At 32.0% G+C, this 22,596-nt stretch overlaps 1 protein-coding gene across 2 annotated transcripts in view; it reads right to left on the bottom strand.

The window, feature by feature from the left end:
• Nucleotides 1-22,596, bottom strand: part of LOC129230097 (uncharacterized) — a 47,158-nt gene that overhangs the window by 4,445 nt on the left and 20,117 nt on the right. Inside the window, exons 3-4 of one of the 2 annotated variants that reach the window (XM_054864497.1) lie at nt 9,137-10,232; nt 7,264-7,326 (exon numbers count right to left, since the gene is read on the bottom strand). In XM_054864497.1, the coding sequence (XP_054720472.1) occupies nt 7,264-7,326; nt 9,137-10,232 (1,159 nt within the window). The remainder of the gene's footprint in view (nt 1-7,263; nt 7,327-9,136; nt 10,233-22,596) is intronic. The other variant, XM_054864505.1, reaches the window with a different exon arrangement.

Raw genomic sequence — 22,596 nt, 5'->3', positions numbered from 1 at the left:
CCATTCTACAAAAAGTAAAAAGCTTAACTAGTTACAAAAAAAAAAAAAGCAAACATCTTCTTCAATTATGGCATTGAAAAGAAAGATTCTTTGGTTCAAGATATGTTTCTTTCATAATTTCATTAAGTCTTTCAGTAAAAAGTATTATAAACTGTGTAACACATATGTATGTATCAGTTTTACCAATCATTTCATATTTAGATTTAAAAAAAAAAATTCTCATTCACTTTTTGCATTTTTTTTGTAAAATACCCAGTTTTTGGGTATTTACCCAGGCCTTGGGTAAATACCTGGGTAAATACCCAAAAAATATTTACCTACCCGCTGGGTATTTACCCGATCCACATCACTATGCACAGCTAATGTTTCTTAGGGTTAAAATGTGCAAATTTTAGAAATTACAATAAACATTTTCTAACAAGACAGTAATCTAAATCTCAGACAGCGAGTTATGTTTAATATTAAAGAAAAAATCAGAAAAAAAAGGAAGAAAAACACATATTTTGGTGGCCCATCCATAACCATGATATAGAGGCCCATTCAGCCCCACCTATACTTCTAGAATATTTCAGGTTTTTTTAATACATGAAATTCAAACAACATTCAAGTACATCTTAAAATTAGTTTACAGATGTGGAAAGACTTGCAAACAAACATATATGCAGTGAAAGAATTGACACTTTTTAGCTAGTATTTATTTTATTGAAAAGGGAAAAAATTACTTTTCAATCAGATTCTTGATCATCCTACTCATCCAGTCGTGTCAGAAAGAAAATTTTGTGATAATTCGTTTACTTTTAATTGATAGTATTAAAGAAGAAAGTTGTGCCTGAAGTGCGGCGAAGTCTTTTAAAAAATTCGAGTTTCTAAAGCGAAAAACTCTTGCCATAATTAAGTTAGAGAATTGGAACAAATTGCATAGAACGAAGAAAAAGCTGCCCTTTTCAACCACATATAATATTGATATGTGCGGGTAATTTTTCACCCCCCAGGTTCTGGAATTTATATGAAAATTGGGCGTAAATTGTAATTTAAAAAGAACTGAAATTCGAAATTATTTCGAACTGGTCTGCAAACATTATCCGGTGCTAAGAGAAAGATACTGAAAAAATTTCAGCAAAATCGATCGGGTAGTTCTCAAGTTCTGCGCATTCAAACACACAGATGTTTTTTGGAGACTTCATTTTATACTATGTAGAGATTTATAAAACAATGAAAACATAACAGTCGGTAATTACTGTTTTGAAATGTCTCAATTTTTTTCCCTCTCACTCTTTCAAGTGCTCATTAGCCACTTTTCTGTCTTAAATTAAGTAACTTCTCATCCCTACTACTCTGTATACCTATGAAACAAAGCAAAAATTTTGCCAAATTTTTCTATATGATATGACGAGTAACCCAATACTCTGTAAAGAAACCATCTGCTGTCAACCATATATCAACTGGAGTTAAACACTTTTCTGTTTCATAGCATTGCTAACACACACTGGTTTTTTTTTTTATAAGGTGCAGCAGACTTTTAAATGAAAAAAAAAAAAAAAAAACTCTAAACACTGTCATTAAATTCACAATAACTAATGCATAATTTTTGATTGCTTTAGCAATCAAAAGCCCTTATTTTCATTTACACTTTATGGTTTGTTTACATTTACAGTTAAAGGAAAATAATGAAAAAAAAAAAAGATTGAATAGTGCATGTTTATTAAATAATACAAGGCTAAGCTTAGCACCTATATAACTGCAATGGCTATTTGTAGGCTTGTGTCAGAAATTTTTTTACAAGTCATCCCTAAAACTTTTCATAATTAATAGAATTAAAATGTATTTACAAATACGAAGCAAGTAAAATATTGAAGAAGTAAGAATAATATTAATAATACACTGCAGTATTTCCCCATATGGTATATAAGGTTTTTAAATCACATACACAAAAAAAAACTTAGCACTATTAAAATCACTATCAGTTTTGCAGATAAAACAATCGTTAGCTTTTATTTACATTTACTGGCAAATGAAAGTAATAATGATAAATAAGGTTGAATGTTGTATGTTTATTAAATAACATCATCCAAATATTGTAGCTGCAGGAGAAACAGAGGAAAATGGCAAGGTTGACAGATAATAATGATTCATAGTAACCTAAAATAACGAAAAAAGTCTTCTTTGCCCCCTGTAAACTTTAAATCAGCATTGAATCAGTTAAAACTACACTACATATTTCCTTCCCTACTAGGAAGTACAAGGTACAAAGTTGTAGTTGCACACCTCTGAAATCAATTATTGTTATTCTTGTTGGCAAGAAATCGGGTGTTTGATGGTGCCAGGAAAAAAAAAGGTTTTAATTATTCTTGGCAAGAAATGAGGCTGCGCTAGTTCATTTGGCGCCTTTTCACATAATCCTTATATATTATTTCTGTAGCCTGTTTTTGGTTTCTACGCCAGATTTTCCTCAATTCTTGATCGATTTCTTTGATTTACACCTTATTTTAAAGCTTATGGTGCTGGCTACTGACGAAAAATAGACCCACGGTCTAAAAATTGTTTTTTTTCAGCCGAAAAAACCTGTTTTAAAGAACCAGAATGAGGTTTTCGGTTAAACTTATAACTTTAATTTGCGCTATGACCGACAGAGCTGAATAGCTTGATCGGCAGAGCGTTCTCTTCGAAACCAGGAGAATGCGTGTTCGGGCCCACGTCCGGACAATCTGCAACAAAAGATTAGAGAAATATCGCGCATTACATGAACACTTAATTACGTGTATAACAACTATGAATAAATGAGAAGGAAACACTCCTTGCTGATATGAAAACTTGAAGTGACTTTGTGCTAAATTACTTCTGAAGTGTAGGTTTTTTTTTCTTTTTAAGCTTTGGCTCTGGTAAGAAAAATTAAAGCATAATGTAAGCGAAAATATAAGTAACAGATTTAAGATTTCAGACTACAATGGAATTGTTTTTTGTTTAGAAAAAAATAATAAATCGTATATTGAGATATATATTCTTCTAATGAGTTTTTGACTCTTTGTACAAATAAAAAAATTACTACCTCAATTTGAAGGGTAAAATATATATTTTTTCTTCTTTTTGCAAAAAAACAAATAGCTTATCACATTTTTACTACATTCAAAAAGCTACGTTTAAAAAAGAGCATAGTTCAATTTATTTTGTATTTTAACCGTGCTGTTAAATGATGAACACGTGCTGCCATCTAAGTCATAACTGTTCAAGCAGCCTGCGGTAACAAATTGTAAAAATTTTCAAGAATAAAAAAATGTTTCTTCAATATCTTGTTTTATATATTATTCCCTTTTCATTTTAAAACATATCGGGCTGGCTAATGAAGAAAAATAGACTTACGGTCGAAAAATCAAGTTTTCGAAAACGCCCCTTGCTGTTTCAAAACCTTGATGCTGCCTGTAGTTCTTATGCATTTTTTAAAAGCAAAGTTTTAATGCAGTTTTCCATTTTTTACGTCGCTTTCGGCAAAAAAAAAAAAAAAAAAAAAGAATAGCCTGTGTGTGTGTTCATATTTTAATAAAGCTTAAAAGCACTGGACTTAGTTGTTCGGTTAAATTGATAAGTTTTTTTCGGTAGAGCGTTCGGCTATAAACTCTCTGAACTTCGGGCAAGTTTGGGCTGTCCGATATAATATCAAATTTATATTAGTATTACGCATTACATGTACTCATAACATACAAACGTAATAAAATAAATGCAGTGGGAATGCTACTTGGTGTTTCGACTCCTTTATGCAGGCTACAGTTATCATTCGGATAAGTTGACTGTTAATCGAAGGGTGTTCTTCCATTTTTTAAGCTTTGACTACATCCAGATCACTCAGCATAATGTAAGCATAAAAAAGTATTAGATTTACCTAAAGGAAATCATTTTTGTGCAGAAAAACATTTTTATTGTATGCTGAAATGTAGATGTTTCTAATAGCAGTGTTCGACCTTTTGTACAAATGAAAAAATACTACGCCAAATTAAAACTACGAGTTCCACCCAGTAAACCTTTAATTTTTTATTCGCGCGAATACGATATAAAGCATTAAAATTATTATCAACTTCATTAGCAAGGAATCATTTTCTACTCCTCTGCTTTCTGCTGAAAAAAAAAAACATTTTGTCTACGTTCAAAAAATTACACTTAAAAAACGGACTCAGTTCAACTGGTTTCGGTTTTGAATTTTAAGTGTTCGATTAAAAGAGAAACATGTGCGGGCATTTAAGCCGTAACGGTTAAAGCAACCTTCTATGTGAAATAGTTCAATATTCAAAGATAAAAACACCTATTTTCAATCTAATTTATTACTTCTCTAGAATGTTCGTTTCAATCGCTACGTGAGATCTTCGTCATTCTTTAATCAAATTCCATGCTTTTCGAATAATTTTAAATCGTATCATGCTGGTTAATGAAAAAACATAGAAGCATGATCTTCTTCTTCTTATTATTATTTTGGCAAAAAGCTTTTTTGCTGTTTTTTGCTACACATTCCTTCAATGAATAGCTTTCGAAAAGGAAGGCGCAATTGCTAGGTTTGTTGGGGTGTCGGGTTGTTAATCAGAATGTCACCAATTCGAATCCGTGCCAATAAATATCTCTTAAATGTATTTTTCCCCGTCAGATGCTCATATGGGCAGGACTGTATTTGCCACAACCTGTTTTTTTACATGCACAATTATTGCTTTTTCACGAGTCATTACTCAGTCACACTTTTAATGATATTTATGTTTGAATTGAAAATATGTACGACCAAAAGGTGAGCGATGATCAAATTATCACAATGTTGTATTTAACGAGGTTTTGTTACTGATGTCTTTAAATTACATGCCTTCTATTCTGTGCTTACTTTTTTTTTCGGTTCTTCTTCATAATGTTCTTCCTTTCAAATTCTTAAAGAGCGAAATACCTTATAAAATGATTCGAAGCACAGTGCGGAGTTCCGCACGGGTCGACTAGTTTGGCTGATGATACTCGAAGTCAAATATTTTTTTTGCATTCTTCACATTTTTTTATATTTTAGTCGTTTTTTGACTGAAATAGTAGCAGTTATTTTTACAAAATAGTCGTTTTTGTCTTAATTTAGGCTATAATAGTTTGCATAGTCGCCAACTCTTCAAAACAGTCGCAATAGTCTTTTTTTTTAGTTGGCAGTGGCAGCCCTGTAAACATTTGTCAGTGATGTTAGGAGGATGGAAGGCTTGGGGCCTTTACCCGTAAATTTTTCAAAAGATTTTACAAACGTGATTGTGAGTCACCTTTGAGAGACGGAGTCTCTTTGGAATTTTAACTTTTTGAAAAACGTGTCAAACTCAAAATGTCAAACTCAGCAGGCATCTCCTAAACATATCATGAGCTGCTTGGGACTTGTAGGGAAAGACCTTTACTCCTCTCCTCTCCTGATATTGGATTTCTTAAGGCTCAATGGTCTTATGGACCTTGTCCAGGGTGGCGACAGGAACTGTAAAAGAAAGTTCCCTGACTTTTCCCTGATTAAGTTCACCAAATTTCCCTGATTTACGTTACCAATAATAATGTTTTTCTTTCTTTGCTCTACTTGAAATCCATTGTATGTTTGTATAAAATGCACTATTTTAAACGTTTTAAGTTGTGTAAAGTTGTTGAACTAAAGATATATTTTTAAAAAATGCTACTTTTTTCATAAAATGATTAAAAAAAAACATATCTAGTCAATTTTTTTGGAAAAAAAACCCTACGAAACAGTATATTAAATTTTTCTACATAGAAAGATTAGAGAAAATTAAAAAAAAAAATACTTTACTTCCAGAAACCACTTTGCATAAGAATTTTAAGAAACTATTCAAATTACTCTTAAAAACATGTGTATTTATGATAGAACTAAAAAGTAATTGAAATTATTTTGAACTAAGTTTTCAAACAGTATAATAATTGTTGCAATAATAACAAGTAATAGTGAAAGAATAGAAGTAATGTAGTTATTCTTATATAACTAATTGACATATTTATGCAAAACAGATGAAACCAGTTGACATCCATTCATAGGGAGCTTTTCTCTAATCAAGAACATAGATTTTAATGAATGAATACAGCTTTTTAACAATAAAAAATAAAGATATTTAAAGTAAGAAAAAACGTCAAAAAAGCACGAATTGCCGATTACAGCAGACACGTGTTTCGGCGTTTCAGGGAACGCCTTTCTCAATGCAAAAAGTAATGAGCTTATGGACAAAAAGACATCAGATAAAAGATATTTACTTAAGCACACAAGTTAACTCTATTTCAAATGATTTTAACAGTATGTAATGAAAAAAATCTTAGATTGCTTTTGTAATAAACAACTTTGAAATGCAAGAAAAAAAAAAAAGAAAGCAATTAGTTAATTTCAAAATATATAAAAGAAGAATATAACTTGGTTATAAAATTAATGAATCACTTAAGTCTGAAGAAAAGAAAACCTTTATAATCTGCGGTGACAACAAATAGTATAACGGCAAAAAACAAAGTTTAGTTCAATTTTAGCAATTAAATTAAAAATGCGAAGAAGTAATAACTTTTAAGCTTTTATAGTATTAATTCAAAAACCAAAGATTTCTTCTTGAAATCGTGATTACAGACGCTAATTACTTCGAGGCAATGGAATAAAGGCAAAGGAGCTAAAGGCTTTAATGAAGGCTTCCTCTTCGCCTGTATGGTTGTTTATTTTACGTAGCATTGAAAGCGTAAAAGGAAATTTCAAGCTATGTAAATAAAGAACCTAACAGACACAAACGCAATCTTAGGAAGTTCATCCTGTGGTTAATAAGTAAGATTCAATACTTTGACGTTGAGGAAAAACGATGCACAAATATCCGACAGGCAGTGTATAATCGCACCTCATTAATTTAACTTTTTTTTTGAACAGATAATTGGCGGAAAATGCGTAGGGAATTAAAGTACTTAATTTTGTAAAGCAAAAAAAAAATTTTTTTTCTTCATAAAATCAATTTTCCCTGATTTTTTGTAATTTTTCCAAAATTCCCTGACTTTTCCCTGATCTCCCTGATCTGTCGCCACCCTGTTGTCTGACTCCGTCAGACTATCTGAGGATAAGCCTCAACAAAAAAGATGTGCTGGTGTGATACTTTAATTGCAAAAATAAATTCGAGGTTTTTGACTGATCTGATCCACTAACACAGATCTGCTAAAGAAGAAAAATACAAAATAGAATTGCCACAACGGACAAAAAAAGAAACGAGAGGATGCAATCAAGAAAATATTAAAGGAAGCTTTTTCACTTACATAAAAGCGCATCGTTGACTGAGGGGACTTGTGGTAGGGCATGGGTTTAGAACAGGCCTTAAACTAAATTAATTAAAGATAAGAATGGTCAAAGAAATGCATCTAAATTAAAATAAAGAATTACACACAAGAAATGAATACTTTAATGAAAATCATTGAGCTTTTTTAATCTACAGGTATAGAACATAGAAATTTTAAAAAAATGAGCCACTGGTCCAAGGTCCGTAGATACCTTTAGTTGTCAATTCTTGCATCCTTGTTTTAAATAATGAAAAATTAAGGAAGAAAAGTGCAGTGATAAAAATTAACTCGACTGGTCCCATAGACCACTAAAAATTATATTTCTCTGGTACGATGGATTGTTTTGTGAACTCAGACCAGTGGACCACTGTTAATTTCGAGTCCTGATCGATAAGGGTATTAAGCCTTCAATGAACTAGACCTTATGATGAAAAAGCTCTACAGCTCGTAGAGTAATTGAGCCCCCTCCCCCCCCCACGCAATACAGTGCTTAACTTCCTGCTATATACCATTTTAAAAATATATCTGAGAGATCCAAACATAAATATTTTAATTGAAATTTTATCTTAAACTTTATTAATTAAAATTAATTTAATGCTTGCCAATTATTTATATTATAATTAAACTGTTCGCAACCAGCAGGTGAGCCGCAACAATTCCTCTCTTACCAGCCCAGCAGAACTTCCCTGCTACATTACAAGCTCTGATGGACACTAACGCCCCAACCTCACATATATTCTTTCTCGAAACAGAAAAATTGACTTGAATATTTAAACAATAATAGATGGCACTAAATGGCTATAGCTTTCATCATTTTTGAGTCACATGGTATTTGACCTTCATGTACAGGCATCAGTTCCTTGTTTGGGCCTCTCAATAGGATAGATTTATTAATGCAAACAGACAGTGAATCAGTGCTCTGAGCATATGATGTATAAGGTCCCAATCGCTCTTGTTTACATCTTTGTTGCTTCTTTTTTGTTACAAGTAATTGAAAGAGATATACATCTAGCTGAATAAGGGGAGGAAGGTTAAAATATTTTTGTGTATGAGTTCCAGACTATTAGGACTCCTCCCCTCAATGAAAGTATACGAATGATTTAAAGGGGCACTAAAGTTCATTATTTTTGAATCCTTTCTGATTATGTTCTTCTTTATTTATTCTTTTTCATTTGGAGACTGTAAAACTGCAATAAAAATAGTTAGCAAAGTGAGTGAAGGGGAATGTCTTCGAGTGCATTATGAAGCAGTTTTGAGACTTGTTGCATGGGAATTTAACTAGTTTAAATTCGTTGCTACATTTCTTTGATTCAAAACTCAATGTCTAACTTAGTTTTTGTGCACATACCATTTAATTTTGTGTGCATAGTTAAAATTTTAGTTTTCTACTCATTTCACTCCCTTCTAATAATGTCATTTTCTTTATATTAATAGCTAGTAATCAGTAGTACATTGTTTACGCAACTTAAAAATTTGAAGTCATTATTTTGAGAAGCTGATTTTATATGAATATTTTTTGTAAAATTAGGCATAACTGCTGTAAATGCTTGGGCCGATGGCAGCGTTCCATTTCAGAACGTTCGGTGGCTTCGTTTCGTTTTCTGTGCGCTGGTCCTGAAGGGGTTAAAATGTTAACCAAGTATGACAATTATTGCTAATTACAATTTTAAGGACTTCTTTAGCACATGCCCTTTCTCACAATTTGATTTGTGCATAAGATTCTTAACAGTTTTAATCAGCTTTATACCCTTGTCACATTTAAAACCACTTTTGGACATAAAAAAATCAACCCCAACTCAGATTTGAGGAATCAACATCGTATTTTTTCTGTAAAAAAAGATTGCAAGCTTACCGTGATGTATAATCATCTGTATGTGCACTTTCTTCAGACGTTTCACCCGATTCCTCCAGATAATCATTGCTCCAGGAAGAATCATCTGAACTTTCCAAGAATGGAGGCATAGCAACACTCTCATCAGAATCCGAAGTCGTGTCATTTCCTCCGTGGCTAGAAAATTTGGGAGTCCATTCAGGATCTGAGTCAAGATTGTACCGTTCTAACAATTTCATAGTTCGTCTAAAGATAGGTCTTCTGTTTGTGGAGTTCAGATTATCTGTTGCTGGCGCAGTTGAAACATCATTTGCATTCTTTTTGCTAAATTTTGCTCTTAGTTTAGATCTAGTTAACCTAGTTCTTGAAGCTGAAGTAGAGCTTTCACTAGCACCTACAAGAGGATTACTTCGAAAACTTGGGCCAGCCTCCATAAAAGAATTAGATGTTTGATTATTAGTCAATAAATTGGGTTCAGCGGTTGTATTATTAGGGGGAGATTGCGTTATAAGGGGACTCAATCTCCAGCATTTTTTAGAAGATATTAAGGCTGGCAAATCGTCATCACTTACATCAACATCAGAGCTACTCAAGAGTTGTGATGTATAACGACGCTTATTAGGTCTTCTTATCGTAGGAGAATCATCATCTTCTGGCAAAGCAGACTCAACAACATTAAAAAATGGTTCACTACTATCAAATAATGTGCTGGCACATCTAGGATTCTCTATGCTGCCCCACAAATCTTGTTCCAGGTTGGTAGACTGCTCAGATGTGTCGACATTTACTGATACGTTTAACGCTGGAGAATCATTTCCGTCTCCACGAGATTCCTCTTCTAATTGTTCTGTATTGCGAGTTGCTGAGCTAGAATCATCAAACGTATTAAAACTAAACCATTCGCGAAAGTTATCATCGTTGTTATCTTCAGATTCACTAACAGTTAAACTAGAATCACTCGTAAATGTCGGCATATCTGCAACACTAATCATGATATCAGTGGTTGAAATACTTCCAGAAGAAGTGTCTGAATCTCTTTCAGCGTCTTTGAGAGATTTATTTTCAGCCATCAGTTGCTGAATTCGTTCCTCTTGCAGCTTGATGACTTGGTTCTTTTCTGAAATGAAATAAAATATAAAATAACATAAAGTGGTGTGAAAAATAAAAAAAGTTCATTTATTAATTAAATACAATATTTTTCAAGTACTGCATATCAGTGAAATCTCCAAAGTTCGAAAGGTTATCAAAGTGGATGCTGGCAGTTATCAAATTTGAGCAAGGATCAATTTAAAACGGTTAGGCTGATTTAAATCAACGAACCCTGGAAACAAGTATCTACACTTTCTTACTGTCTAACTCGGGAGTTTCCAATGTGGGTGTTGCAGCCCTGTAGAAAGAGGTGAGGGGTGCTGCAGTTCACAATATCAATACATAATATGTATCCCCGGTAGCAGAAACTGTGAAATATGAATCGATTTTTCAGCGGCCTGCAGATAATTTTACAAAAGAACAAAAAGAAAAAATAAATAAATAAAGGAAAAAAAAATGGAATAAAACTTGGCAAAGATCGTTTTTTGACCGGAAAAGCGATGCTTTCAGCATTTCAACTAGAAACATAAGTCGCCATATTTGGTCATTCACAAGATCGAAATAGACTTGATGCTTAAATGCCTAAGTTTTCAAAAACATAGCAGAATTGGATGTTTTAACTGGACACTAATGAAAATAACAAAAAATGTGCTGCAAATCATCTTGTCTTTTTCGTTTTGGATTTTTTGAAAAAATTTCTGGAGAAATGAAAAATCTTATATTTAAAATTTTACATTTACCCTCATTGCTTTGGACGCAAAAGTGCTGAAAACTTTTCGATTAAAGTGTAGTCTTATGAGGATTTTTATTTTTTGCAACTTTAAAGCTTCAATAAATATCAGGAGTTAGTAGTACTGAATATTGACTTTTTCTTATTCATTACAATTTATGCATTAAATCACTATTTCAAAAGAGCTCAAAAAGAAGTTGGCTGTTTGGAAACTTGTGTTAAAATGCTTTGGTCATGCTGTTTTTCTTTTTTTCTTCCGAATTTGGTTTAATTTCTGATTTTAATTGATGAAAAAAGTCATTGCAAAATTTTGTTCCTTATGAAACTATGCGTAATTATAAAATCAAACATCACATCTTATAAACGAAACCATAAGGTTTTTTAAAAATATGAACTATGCTCAATAAATTGTATCAAAGAGAAGTATTTTTTTAGTTTTATTATGCAAGAAATAGTTAATGCTTCTTCAAGTACAATGAATGCACATATTTATTGAAACATTCAAAAACCTTGTATTTTTTTTCTAACTTTAAAGTTGAACTCAAAATTAGTTATTCTTTCAAGAAACATTCCAATAATGATGAATAAAACGCAATTACTCAATCCTATGTCTTCATTTTTTATACAACAAGAAATAATAAAATGCACAAAAAAATGCATAGTAGAGATGTAATGATTTTAAAAGAAAAAAAATGTGGAAAACTTATCAAATAAAATTTTAGGCATAAAACTGATAATTAGAATGTCGTTATGATCAGAACTCATTACAATTCATATCATTTAAAAGTTGAAAAAAAAAAAAACATTTTACATTGGAAAAAATATTGAATTCACCAAGGAAAACATGTCAATAAAAATTTAAAAAAATCAAAAGATAGCAATTTTTTGTAAAAGATTTTTATGAACCTACTTTTCAGATTTAGAAAAACAATTTAAAAAATTTCGTCCTAGTTTTGTTGCAATTAAACCTTTGCTTGTTTAAAAAATTAATGACATAAAATATAACAGTAATAACAAAAAATACACAAATACCTGTTAAAAATGTAAATGGTATTTAAATGCTTAAGCATTATGAAGAAATTTAATTAAAAAAAATCATTGTTGTAAAAATTAGCGGAAGAATTAACATAGTGAAAACCTTTGGTGCGTTTTGAACATTTTTGCTAAACGTTGCTCAAAACAATGCTGCAGAAGCTTAAAATTTAGTGTTTACATTTTGAGCAAAACAAGTTATTCGACAAAACTAGGTTAAATTGAAAAATAATCCACCAACTAAATGTATTAATTAAAAAACAATAAAAGTTCCATCATAATGTTAGAAGAGCAAACAATAACAATCGCGGTACCAATTTTTGCAATAAAAAGAATGCTGCCGATTTAGCATGTTCCACATCATGATAATTCCCTTAAACTTTTTTAATGTAAATATTAAAAGGCAAGAAATGTAATGTTGATAAATTTTGTGACGCCAAAAGATTATATTTTTTTTATCTTGGCAATTATTTTTCCATTTTATTTGTTGTCACCATGTTAGGTTTTTTGGTTTCAATAAAATGAAGCTTTTATTGTGTCTAACATAGTTTTTTAGCGGATTATTTTACCCTCTACTGCAATTTTTAATGTTGTTTCATTCATTGGGAAGATTTTTTAAACTTTCAATAAATAGGTATGTAATAAAACTTTGGATGCTTTTTTATGACCTAATTTATTTATTTGATGAAATCATACATTATTTTGTCTTTTTTGTGGATTTTTAAATAAAGCAAAATTATTCACCACGTAAAACACGAGCGTTTAAATAATGTGAAAAATCTCGTTAAAATATTTCGTCAAATCAATTTTAAATTCTCCATTATCATGTAACATAATCAGCTGAATAAATAAACAGATTCAAAAATAAAAATTGTAAGTCTCTTTAAATTTAACATTAGAAAAGGGAAGCAAACATAACAGTGATGTAAGCCTAGTTGCTCAAATTTCGCCAGTGATGATATAAGAATAATTTTTCAATTTTCACCAAGGTAGAGAGAAAACAACTCATCAACGAAATGACGTAAAAGAATTTTGTGAGAGAAAATATATTACATTCTTACCGACATTGTCTGCATAAAACTATTATTGTCCAAAGCTTAACGATTGCACCATTAAATACCTCCTTTAAATATGCAATAAAATAATATATATAATTATATTACTATGTATACAATATAATTAAATATATATTATTTAATATTTAAACCCTTCACAAAATTAGTCGTAATCCCGAAAAATATAATGTGTTTCAGGGATGAATTCATACATTTTGCCAGTAGCGAACACCAATGAGAAATAATTGAATCCTGAGTTCAAATCAGTTTTTCCCGAAAAGAGAATTTTTTTTCAGTAAAAAGCAGAACTGATACGGCGTTACTGCATCGATTCATCCTGTACTATACATCAGTTAACCATATCAATGAAATTTTACTTTAAAGATTGAAACATCATTTGTTTCAGTAGAAACAATACGTTAACTAACATAAACAAAGGATTTTCTGGTTATACTACAGCGCTCTCTTACGCTCTCCAAGTCCGCGCCTTTAATCTTTTGTGAAATGACTGAGCCTGATAAGACATGTATCGAGTGAAATCTTGCCTTCACTAACTTCAACCTTGATTTTTTTTAAACTGTTATGCATTTTTATACTTTTAAAGTATCAATAAAAAACATAGGTGGACAGTAAAAATAGATTTTTTTTCCCTATTACGCTCCGTAAAATCACCTTAAAATCAAGTCTTTAGACTAGAATACCCCCTTAAATTGTAGCAGTTTTCTACAACTGATAGCAAAATAGGTTTTGGACACATTTTGGCTAAAATAGTTGCCACTGCTTCAAAATAGTAGCTTTAGTCACTTTTTTAGATGCCAATGGCAGCCTCAGATTTCTCTTTACGATAAAAGTATTGATCAGCTTCAAAGGAACAAAGAACATCCAAGCAAATAAAAAAGGATATGTTACAAAGGTTAAAAGGGCTATAAAAAGAATGAAATTTTATACAGTAAAACCTGTAAAGTTGACCACCTTTGTAAGTTGACCACCTGTCTATGTTGACCGCTTTTGTCAGGAACGGAATTTATCCTATCTTATATAATGAAGGAAAACCTCTGTAACTTGACCACCTCTCTATCTTGACCACCTGTCTATCTTGACCACTAATGTACACCAAATTTGGTTTGGAGTAGTGTAAAAAACCCTTTGTAAGTTGACCACTTGGTTTATTTTTTAAAACTTAATGTAGCAAATTATTTTATTTTATGTTATTTCTTTTATAACTAGCTTTCCAAGAATATTTTTGATGCCAGACCAGTATTTTACCAACTTAATAAAACAGCAGCATGACTAAACCTCCTTATGAGCTTAACCACATGGGAAAACTACTAAAAAAACCCTTTTATTCTCCGAACTTGTTTTTCTTTTCTTCTATTTGAGATTGCCTTTTGTGTGCCAATTTGAGATTGTACTCTCTGTTCAATGAAAACATGTGTCAGTAGAAAAGTACAAAGTATTTTTTTTCCAGTTGCAATATTTTGTGGCAACACTGGAATTGTGCTAAAGAGTAAAGTTACTTTCATTCTTGCATTGCAGTAGTTCTGGTGCAAGGGATTAAGAGATAGGACATTTTCAACTGCCTTTTTGAACTATGATACTTCATCATGTTTTTCTTTGTATTATAGTTTTGGCTTCAAAAAGAAAGTTAGTTGAACTTGAAAATGATAAAAAGTATGAAATATTAAAATTAATTGAAATGGGAAAAATCCAGAGAAAATTAGCTGACACATATAGAAATTCTAAAACTAGTGTCTAATAAGTGCGCCAAACTTCAATAAGGAGTTATTTTGTTGAACAATAGATCATCATGGTTATAAATGTATATGAGAAAAAAATAAAGCAAAAAATTTGTTTTTTTATTATTATTAGCAGGGGGCGATCCAGCGCCAAATTGGGGCCGCTTTGCGGCCCCTTCACAAAATTCCGCATGGCGAAAGCGGCCCCATTCACAAAATTCCGCGTCGCAAAAGCGGCCCCATTCACAAAATTCCCCATCGCAAAAGCGGCCCCATTCACAAAATTCCGCGTCGTAAAAGCAGCCCCTTCACAAAAATTTATGAAAAGGCAGCCTTTTCACAATATTTTTTAACCGCAAATGTGTACGCATTTACGCGGGAGCCTCCCCCATCTTATCTTTTTGCTTGCTGCGTGAGGTGTTTTTGCTTGAGAGCGTCAGAGGGGGGACGGGAGAGGGACGTTTGTGATTGGTAGCTTGTTTTCAGGAAAATCCTAAATTTTACTTTGATTACGCAATATATATTTAGTATTAATTTGTGTTAAGTTTCAAAATCCAATTCTAAAATAACTTTACTTAAAATAAAATTATTTTACATGCTGTCCTTTTACATTTCCTTACATCCGCCATGGTAAACGAATTTTTCGCATTTTTGATGTTTACTATACCTTGTTAAGAGGCAAACAAATAAAATTTATTAACATCATTAAATTGCAAAGTTTTAAACGAAATACCTACTCTGTAAGAACGTCAAAAGTCAAAAAATTAAACGCTGAATGCTGGTGCAGTATTATTTTGGGTTTTAATTACTTTTAAGTTTTTCAAACACATACATGGAATTGTTAATGAGTATTTCACTTCTGTGTTAAGAAATATATGATATCTTTGAGTCTGTTCATATTGTATTTATTAGGAGTTATCATTACGTTCAGCAGCATGTGCAATTTTCATTGCTCTTAAAGTATTTGAGAGGGGCAAACAGGAAATCTGTTGTGAGACTTTCACCTTAAGAAAGTGTGCCTTGCATATGTATATTTGTAAAAAACAATAAATGTAATGTATGTGTCAAATTACGAATACAATGTTAAGGGTCTTACTTTCCCCCTCCCCCCAGCGCACTTTCTCTTGACAGCTTTCAGGTATTCTTCAAGAACTTGCAATCACCCCTGAAACCTGTCTAGGGCTTTTCTATAACGATACGACAGCTAAAAATGCTTTAATATAATCTTTTCCAAGAAAACAAATCACGAGAAGGCCGTTTTTACAAAAATAAAGAAAATTCACAAATATATTTTGCTTTTTCACAAAAATATTTTGCCTTTTCACAAAATGGGGACCCAAAAAATAAAACCTGGATCGACCCCTGATTAGCTTTGAATTTTTAGGAACTATTAATATCACAGGGTGGCGACAGGAACTGTGAAAAAAAGTTCCCTGACTTTTCCCTGATTAAGTTCACCAAATTTCCCTGATTTACGTTACCAATGATAATGGTTTTCTTTCTTTGCTCTACTTGAAATCCATTGTATGTTTGTATAAAATGCAGTATTTTAAACGTTTTAAGTTGTGTAAAGTTGTTGAACTAAAGATATATTTTAAAAAGATGCTACTTTTTTAATAAGATGGTTTAAAAAAAAATTGAGGGAGGGGACTTTACAAAACAGTATATTAATTTTTTATACATGGAAATATAATAGAAAATTAAAATTAAAAAAAATTACTTTACGAACACACTTAGCATAAGAATTTTAAGAAACTATTAAAACTACTCTCAAAAACATGTGTATTTATGATAGAACTAAAAAGTAATTGAAATTATTTTGAACTAAGTTTTCAAACAGAATAATAATTGTTGCAAGAATAACAAGTAATAGTGAAAGAATAGAAGTAATGTACTTATTCTTATATAACTGACATATTTATGCAAAACAGATGAAACCATTTGACATCCATTCATAGGGAGCTTTTCTCTAATCAAGAACATAGGTTTTAATGAACGAATACGGCATTTTAACAATAAAAAATTAAGATGTTTACTTAAGTACACAAGTTTAACTCTATTTCAAATGATTTCAGTATTTTAACAAAAAAAATCTTAGATTGCTTTTGTAACAAACAACTTTGAAATGCAAGGGAAAAAAAAGAAAAAAATCAATTAGTTAATTTTAAAATATATAAAAGAAGAATACAACTTGGTTATAAATTTAAAGAATTATTTAAGTCAGAAGAAAAGAAAACCTTTATAACCTGCGGTGACAACAAATAGTCTAACGGCAAAAAACAAAGTTTTTTTTATTGAAAGTTCAATTTTAGCAATTAAATTAAAAACCCGAAGAAGTAATAACTTTTAAGCTTTTATAGTAGTAATTCAAAAACCAAAGATTTCTTCTTGAAATCGTGATTACAGTACTTAATTACTTTGAGACAATGGAATCAGGGGTGGCATTTCAGCATTTCATTTGGGGGGTCGAGTTTCTTAAATATGTATTACCACAGTGCGGTAACAAACACACATTAGCTAACAAGAAGTGGTCATAAAATCGGTTTAATATGAATAAAAATTAGTGTTTATACGCAATTAAAATTCTGATTCATTTTCTAATAAGTTATCATACAAAACATCTCGATACTGAAGTTTTTATACGTTTTGGAAAAGTTTTAATGCATGTTTTTTGGAATTCAGAAGAGCAGGGAATCGTCTTACTATCAGTACCCAGTGTCGTGCTGTTTTGCTAGTACAGCTAAATAGAAAAGGTTTTTTCTTTCTTTTTTTTTCTCTTTTGCTCATTGTGCTTCGAAAATATTTCTCTAACCTAACAAAAAATTTTCTCTACCAGCTGAGCTGACTGGAATAGTTAAAAAATAATTGAAGTAACAAAGTTATGTATGAAAACACTTTTTATGTCTTGCTCTTCAAAATCACACAGGCAACTTAAAAAATTGCAAGGAGCTTAATTTTTTATCATTGAATAATCTAGTCTCGTGAGTGCTCTCAGCTTCAATGAGATGTCATCTACCACCGGCTCTGTTATTCACTATTCCAGGCTGAAGAGTCCACAACAAGGACGGAACTGCAGTCTCTGGATGTGATAACTGGTCTGTCGGTATATCGATTGTAATTTTTCTCGCCTAGTGCTAAAAATTTTACTCTTAATTGAAACATTTTATTTTTCGTTTTCAAAAAATCCAATCCAGATAATATAGAGTCAACCATGCAGAAAAATAATTATCATCAAATCTTGTGTTAATTTTATTCGAAAAACAATCTATTACTTCATACAAAATATTAAAAAATCATGTTTGACTTCACATCATCATGTGGATTTTTCTTTTTTTAGCGCCTTTTTCAAATTGGCTCGGAGGAAGAATTTTTTTGAAAACGTTTCAACACCATTGATTGAAATATGCATCTATGTAAAATCTATTTTCAATTTCAATTGCAGATTGAGCTATGGTAGTATGAACGCACAGATCAATTGTAGATTGAACTGTGGCTTGAATAGTCCGAAAATTAAGTGTGGCGGATTGAAGATGTTTTGATAGAGTAAAGCATTTTCAAAACACTTTCCGCAATAGAAACAAATTGAATAAAAATTCAAACGAAGTCATACATGCTGAAGGGCATGAGCTTTTGAAAGAATCGTTTTGCAATAATTCTCACAGTCGTCAAATCACTGCTTTGAAGTTATAGAGAAAGGTTTTTATGATTTTAACTCTTGAAGACCATCTTGTCTTCGAGATTGCATAACTATAGAGTCCCATAAAAGGTATTTGTTGATATGTTTTTTATTTTAAATTCAATAAGCACATGCATTTTTAAGAAGTTTCTATGAAAGCAGATAATGCATTGAGCAGCTGAAACGTGTTTCTAGCAAAAGAAAGCGATGAACACTCATTAAATAAATATACACTTAAAAAATGAGCGTAAAAGTGAATGTAAAATATCAAGGAATTTTCTTGAGAAAACCATGCAGCCACACCACTGTGCACGAGCCTCTCATATTGGACATAGCAACGTTACACTGGGCACAAAAGTATGAAATATTTAGCCGAGAAAAGGCCGAAAAATACTTTGTGAATTTTTAAGTTATCATCCAAATAACAAAAAACACTTTTTCTAGTCTGGGAATGTGTCGAGCTTCATCAAATAGTTACTGAGAACCATCGAGATTTTTTTAATGAACATTGATTTCCGACTTACACAAATTGAATTCACCCATTTTCTATCATTCTGCTTAAAAAATTTGGGGGTGCGACCGCCCCCTCTTGACCCCCCTATTTGCCGCCCCTGAATGGAATAAAAGCAAAGGAGCTAAAACATTAATGAAGACTTCCTCTTCGCCTGTATGGTTGTTTATTTTATGTAGCATTGAAAGTGTAAAAGGAAATTTGAAGCTAGGTAAAATAAACAACCTAACAGACACAGAAGCAATCTTAGGAAGTTCATCCTGTAGTTAATAAGCAAGATTTGATACTTTGACGTTGAGGAAAAAAGATGCACAAATATGCGGCAGTGCATAATTGCACCTCAATAATTTTACTTTTTTTTAAACAGATAAATGAGTAGGGAATTAGAGTACTTAATTTTTTAAATCAAAAAAAGAAAAAAAAAAATTTCTTCATAAAATCAATTTTCCCTGATTTTTTGTTATTTTTTCAAAATTCCCTGATATTTCCCTGATTAATAAAGTTCCCTGACTTTTCCCTGATTTCCCTGATCTGTCGCCACCCTGTATCAAATAAGTAACTTTTCATAAACAATATATATTTTTTTTGGTCAATTTACTGAAATTTTAAATTTGCATGACACATTATACGTCATTTTGGGAAAATAATCTCTAAAAATATTTGAATAACATTTTAAATTTTGTTTTAAAGTAATGTTAAACAATGAAAGTGAGTTGAACAGAAAGAGTAAATGTCTATTCGTCTAAAAATGAATACATGGTGCAAGAAATGCCAAAAAATGTGCCCCCTTTATAAGTTGACCACCCTCTAAGTTGACCACCAAAGTACTGCACCGCAAGTGGTCAACTTACACAGGTTTCACTGTAGTAAGAAACTCCTTAGGTACAATTTATATCTTTGAAGAAAGTAATAGATACCAAAATTTACTAGTCTTAAAAACGCATTTTATAGTCTGTCTTCGGTGACATCAGAGGAAGGACGGAGGAGGGGGAAGCGGGGGTGGGGGAACCAGGGGAGGGGGGATTACTCCGAGAAAATTATCGAAATTGGCGTATGAAAAATAGTTTTAGGTTATCTTTGGTTGTGTTCAGTTGCAAGGACAAAAGAGTCGGGCATACTCAAGGTGCGTGGAGAAATTTTCGAAATTGATGTCAAGTATTGCAATTTTAGGAACTTTTTCGAGACTTCAGGAGATAGTAATGATGTTCTTTCCTAAAATTCTTTTCAAATTAAAATCAGTTTGAAGCTATTTTTGTGACCGTAACGTAGGAAGGATCAGCGCTCTTTCGGAAAATTTTCCGAAACAGAAGTTTTAAACACGCAATTTTGGGTTACCTTTGCTGACGTTACTAGAGGGAGGGAGATTCAATCGCCTCCCATCGAAGGTTTTCGAAATTAAAGTTTAAAACGCAAATTTAGGCTGTCTTTGGTGGATAGGGGATCTATTGACTTTCCTCCGGTAATTTCTCGGCATTATTGTTTGAAAACCCCATTTTGGGCTATATTTGAAAACGATAGGGGAAACGTGAAAATATTCTGAGCCGAAATATTTTTCAGAAGTAAAATCCATTATAGGCTATTTTTTAGAAGGAAGGGTTTTGAGGCTCCAAGGGGATGTTTCTAAAAGCGCAATTTTATACCATCTTTGGTGACGTTAACGATACTGGGAAGCTTCGGTGGATCTTAAGGATACTTTTCAATATTAATATCTGAAAAATGCAACTATAGACTTTTGTCCACCTCACCTCGACGATTGATGGGTATGCACTAGCGCGGTGAAAAGTTACATAAGCCAAGCAGTTCTCCTCCGGAATTTTTTAGAAATTGAAGTCCCAAAAACGTATTTTAGGCATTGTTTGATAATGATGGGACTAAGAGCGGGCGGGGGTTCAGTGTGCTCTAACGAACTGTTTTTAGAAACTGAAGTCAATCTCAAGCTAGTTTAGGCAGGAAGGCTTCTGTGGCTCCACGGAACCGTCTAAAAACGAAATTTTGAGGTATAGTGATTACATTAGAGAAAAAGGGGATCGGAGGTCCTTCCCCGAAAGTTCTTAAAACTAATGTCTGAAAAAAGCAATTTTAGTTTGTTTTTCAATAAATTAAGTGAGAGGGGGTAGGATTAGAGGTTTCTCTATAGACGCTAGCTGAGAATGTCTTTGGTAGTGGTAGTAATTGCAATATGTCTATCGCAAAAATTTCGAAAAAGAAATCCGAAAAATGTTATTAAGCAATTTTTGATGAAAAAGTGGGAAAATTACAAAATTTTAGTTCATCATTCATATATGTATAGTCGCAATTTTCCACTTTCTTCCCATGCATCCACGATTATTGAACACAGATTTTGTTGTTTGAAATGCTTATGATGAGAGTATCTAATCAGTATAGCTTTTTTTTATATAAGTAAAAAATGTCTTCATTGTTTAGGTTTATAAAAGCTTGGAGGGTAAACAGTGGTTGCCCTCGGTGCTCCTTTTAGAAGACACCCTTTTATGCTTCAGGAGGTGGCCATTTTCCTCATTTCCCCTCCCCTGTATCCATGCCTGATTACCGGTTCTGTCACAAATTTTGCAACTAAATGAAGCATTTGTGTAAAGAGTAAATATTAATGGACAATAAACCAACACAATGTTTCCAAACGTTCTATTTTTCTTAAACTACGCTATAGAGACGTACCGAGTAGCACTTTGGCCGAGTAGCCGAGTACCGAGTACTCGGCCTTTTACTACTCGGCCGAGTACCGAGTTACTGAGTAACTCGGCCTTTCACTACTCGGCCGAGTTTCCCAGTACTAATTATGTTGAAAGAAGGACCACCGACACACACCGATGAATTTTGAACTTATTGAAATAGTAGTATAGACCTCCTTGTCCATATAATAGTATTTAAACTAAATTCCTGCTGAAATTTAACTACAAAATTTTGCAAAAATAATATTTTTTAAACCAAAAATGAATAAATAAAAAGTATGACTTATCCAGTTGGAATTAAAACAAATTATACAAATTTATTCATTATAGGTCTAGTTCGCTAAACATAAATAATTTTTAAAAGCAAAAAAACAAATGTGCAGGAACACTGCAGACACGTTTTTCTGTGTTACAGGGATCGTCTTTTCAGTGCATAACATGTGAACTAAAGAATGTAAAGGCATACGACAAAAAATTCGACTTTTGCTGGTTGCCTTTAAATCAACGAGCTCACATTTTGTGCATTGAAAAAGAAATTCCTCGTAACGCCAAAACACGTGTCTGCAGTGATCCTGCATTGTGCTTCTAACTTTGTTTTATTTCCTTTTATTTTTAAAGCTAAGATATTTTTATATATCTTATAACTAATTTTAGTTTGTAGCGAAAATTCCATATTTGCACAATTTTTAACAAAAAAGTTTTATTAACTTTCGAGACATTCGAGCCAAGATTTACACCATTGAAGTATTTCAAACTTCATTATTCTCAAAATTTAAATTTGAATTGTAAATGGTTGAAGAAAATTATATATGCTTGAGCTTTTTTGTAAATTTTAATACATTCAATTTTTTGCAACTACTCGGTATTGGCCGAGTATCTGATCAAAATTTGGCCGAGTACCGAGTACTCGGCATATTGGCCGAGTAGGCCGAGTACCGAGTAGTTACCGAGTACTCGGTACGTCT

The sequence above is a fragment of the Uloborus diversus genome, chromosome 1 (genome assembly GCF_026930045.1).
Source record: "Uloborus diversus isolate 005 chromosome 1, Udiv.v.3.1, whole genome shotgun sequence".
Lineage (NCBI taxonomy): Eukaryota > Metazoa > Arthropoda > Arachnida > Araneae > Uloboridae > Uloborus > Uloborus diversus.
This window is presented reverse-complemented; position numbering and strand designations above follow the sequence as displayed.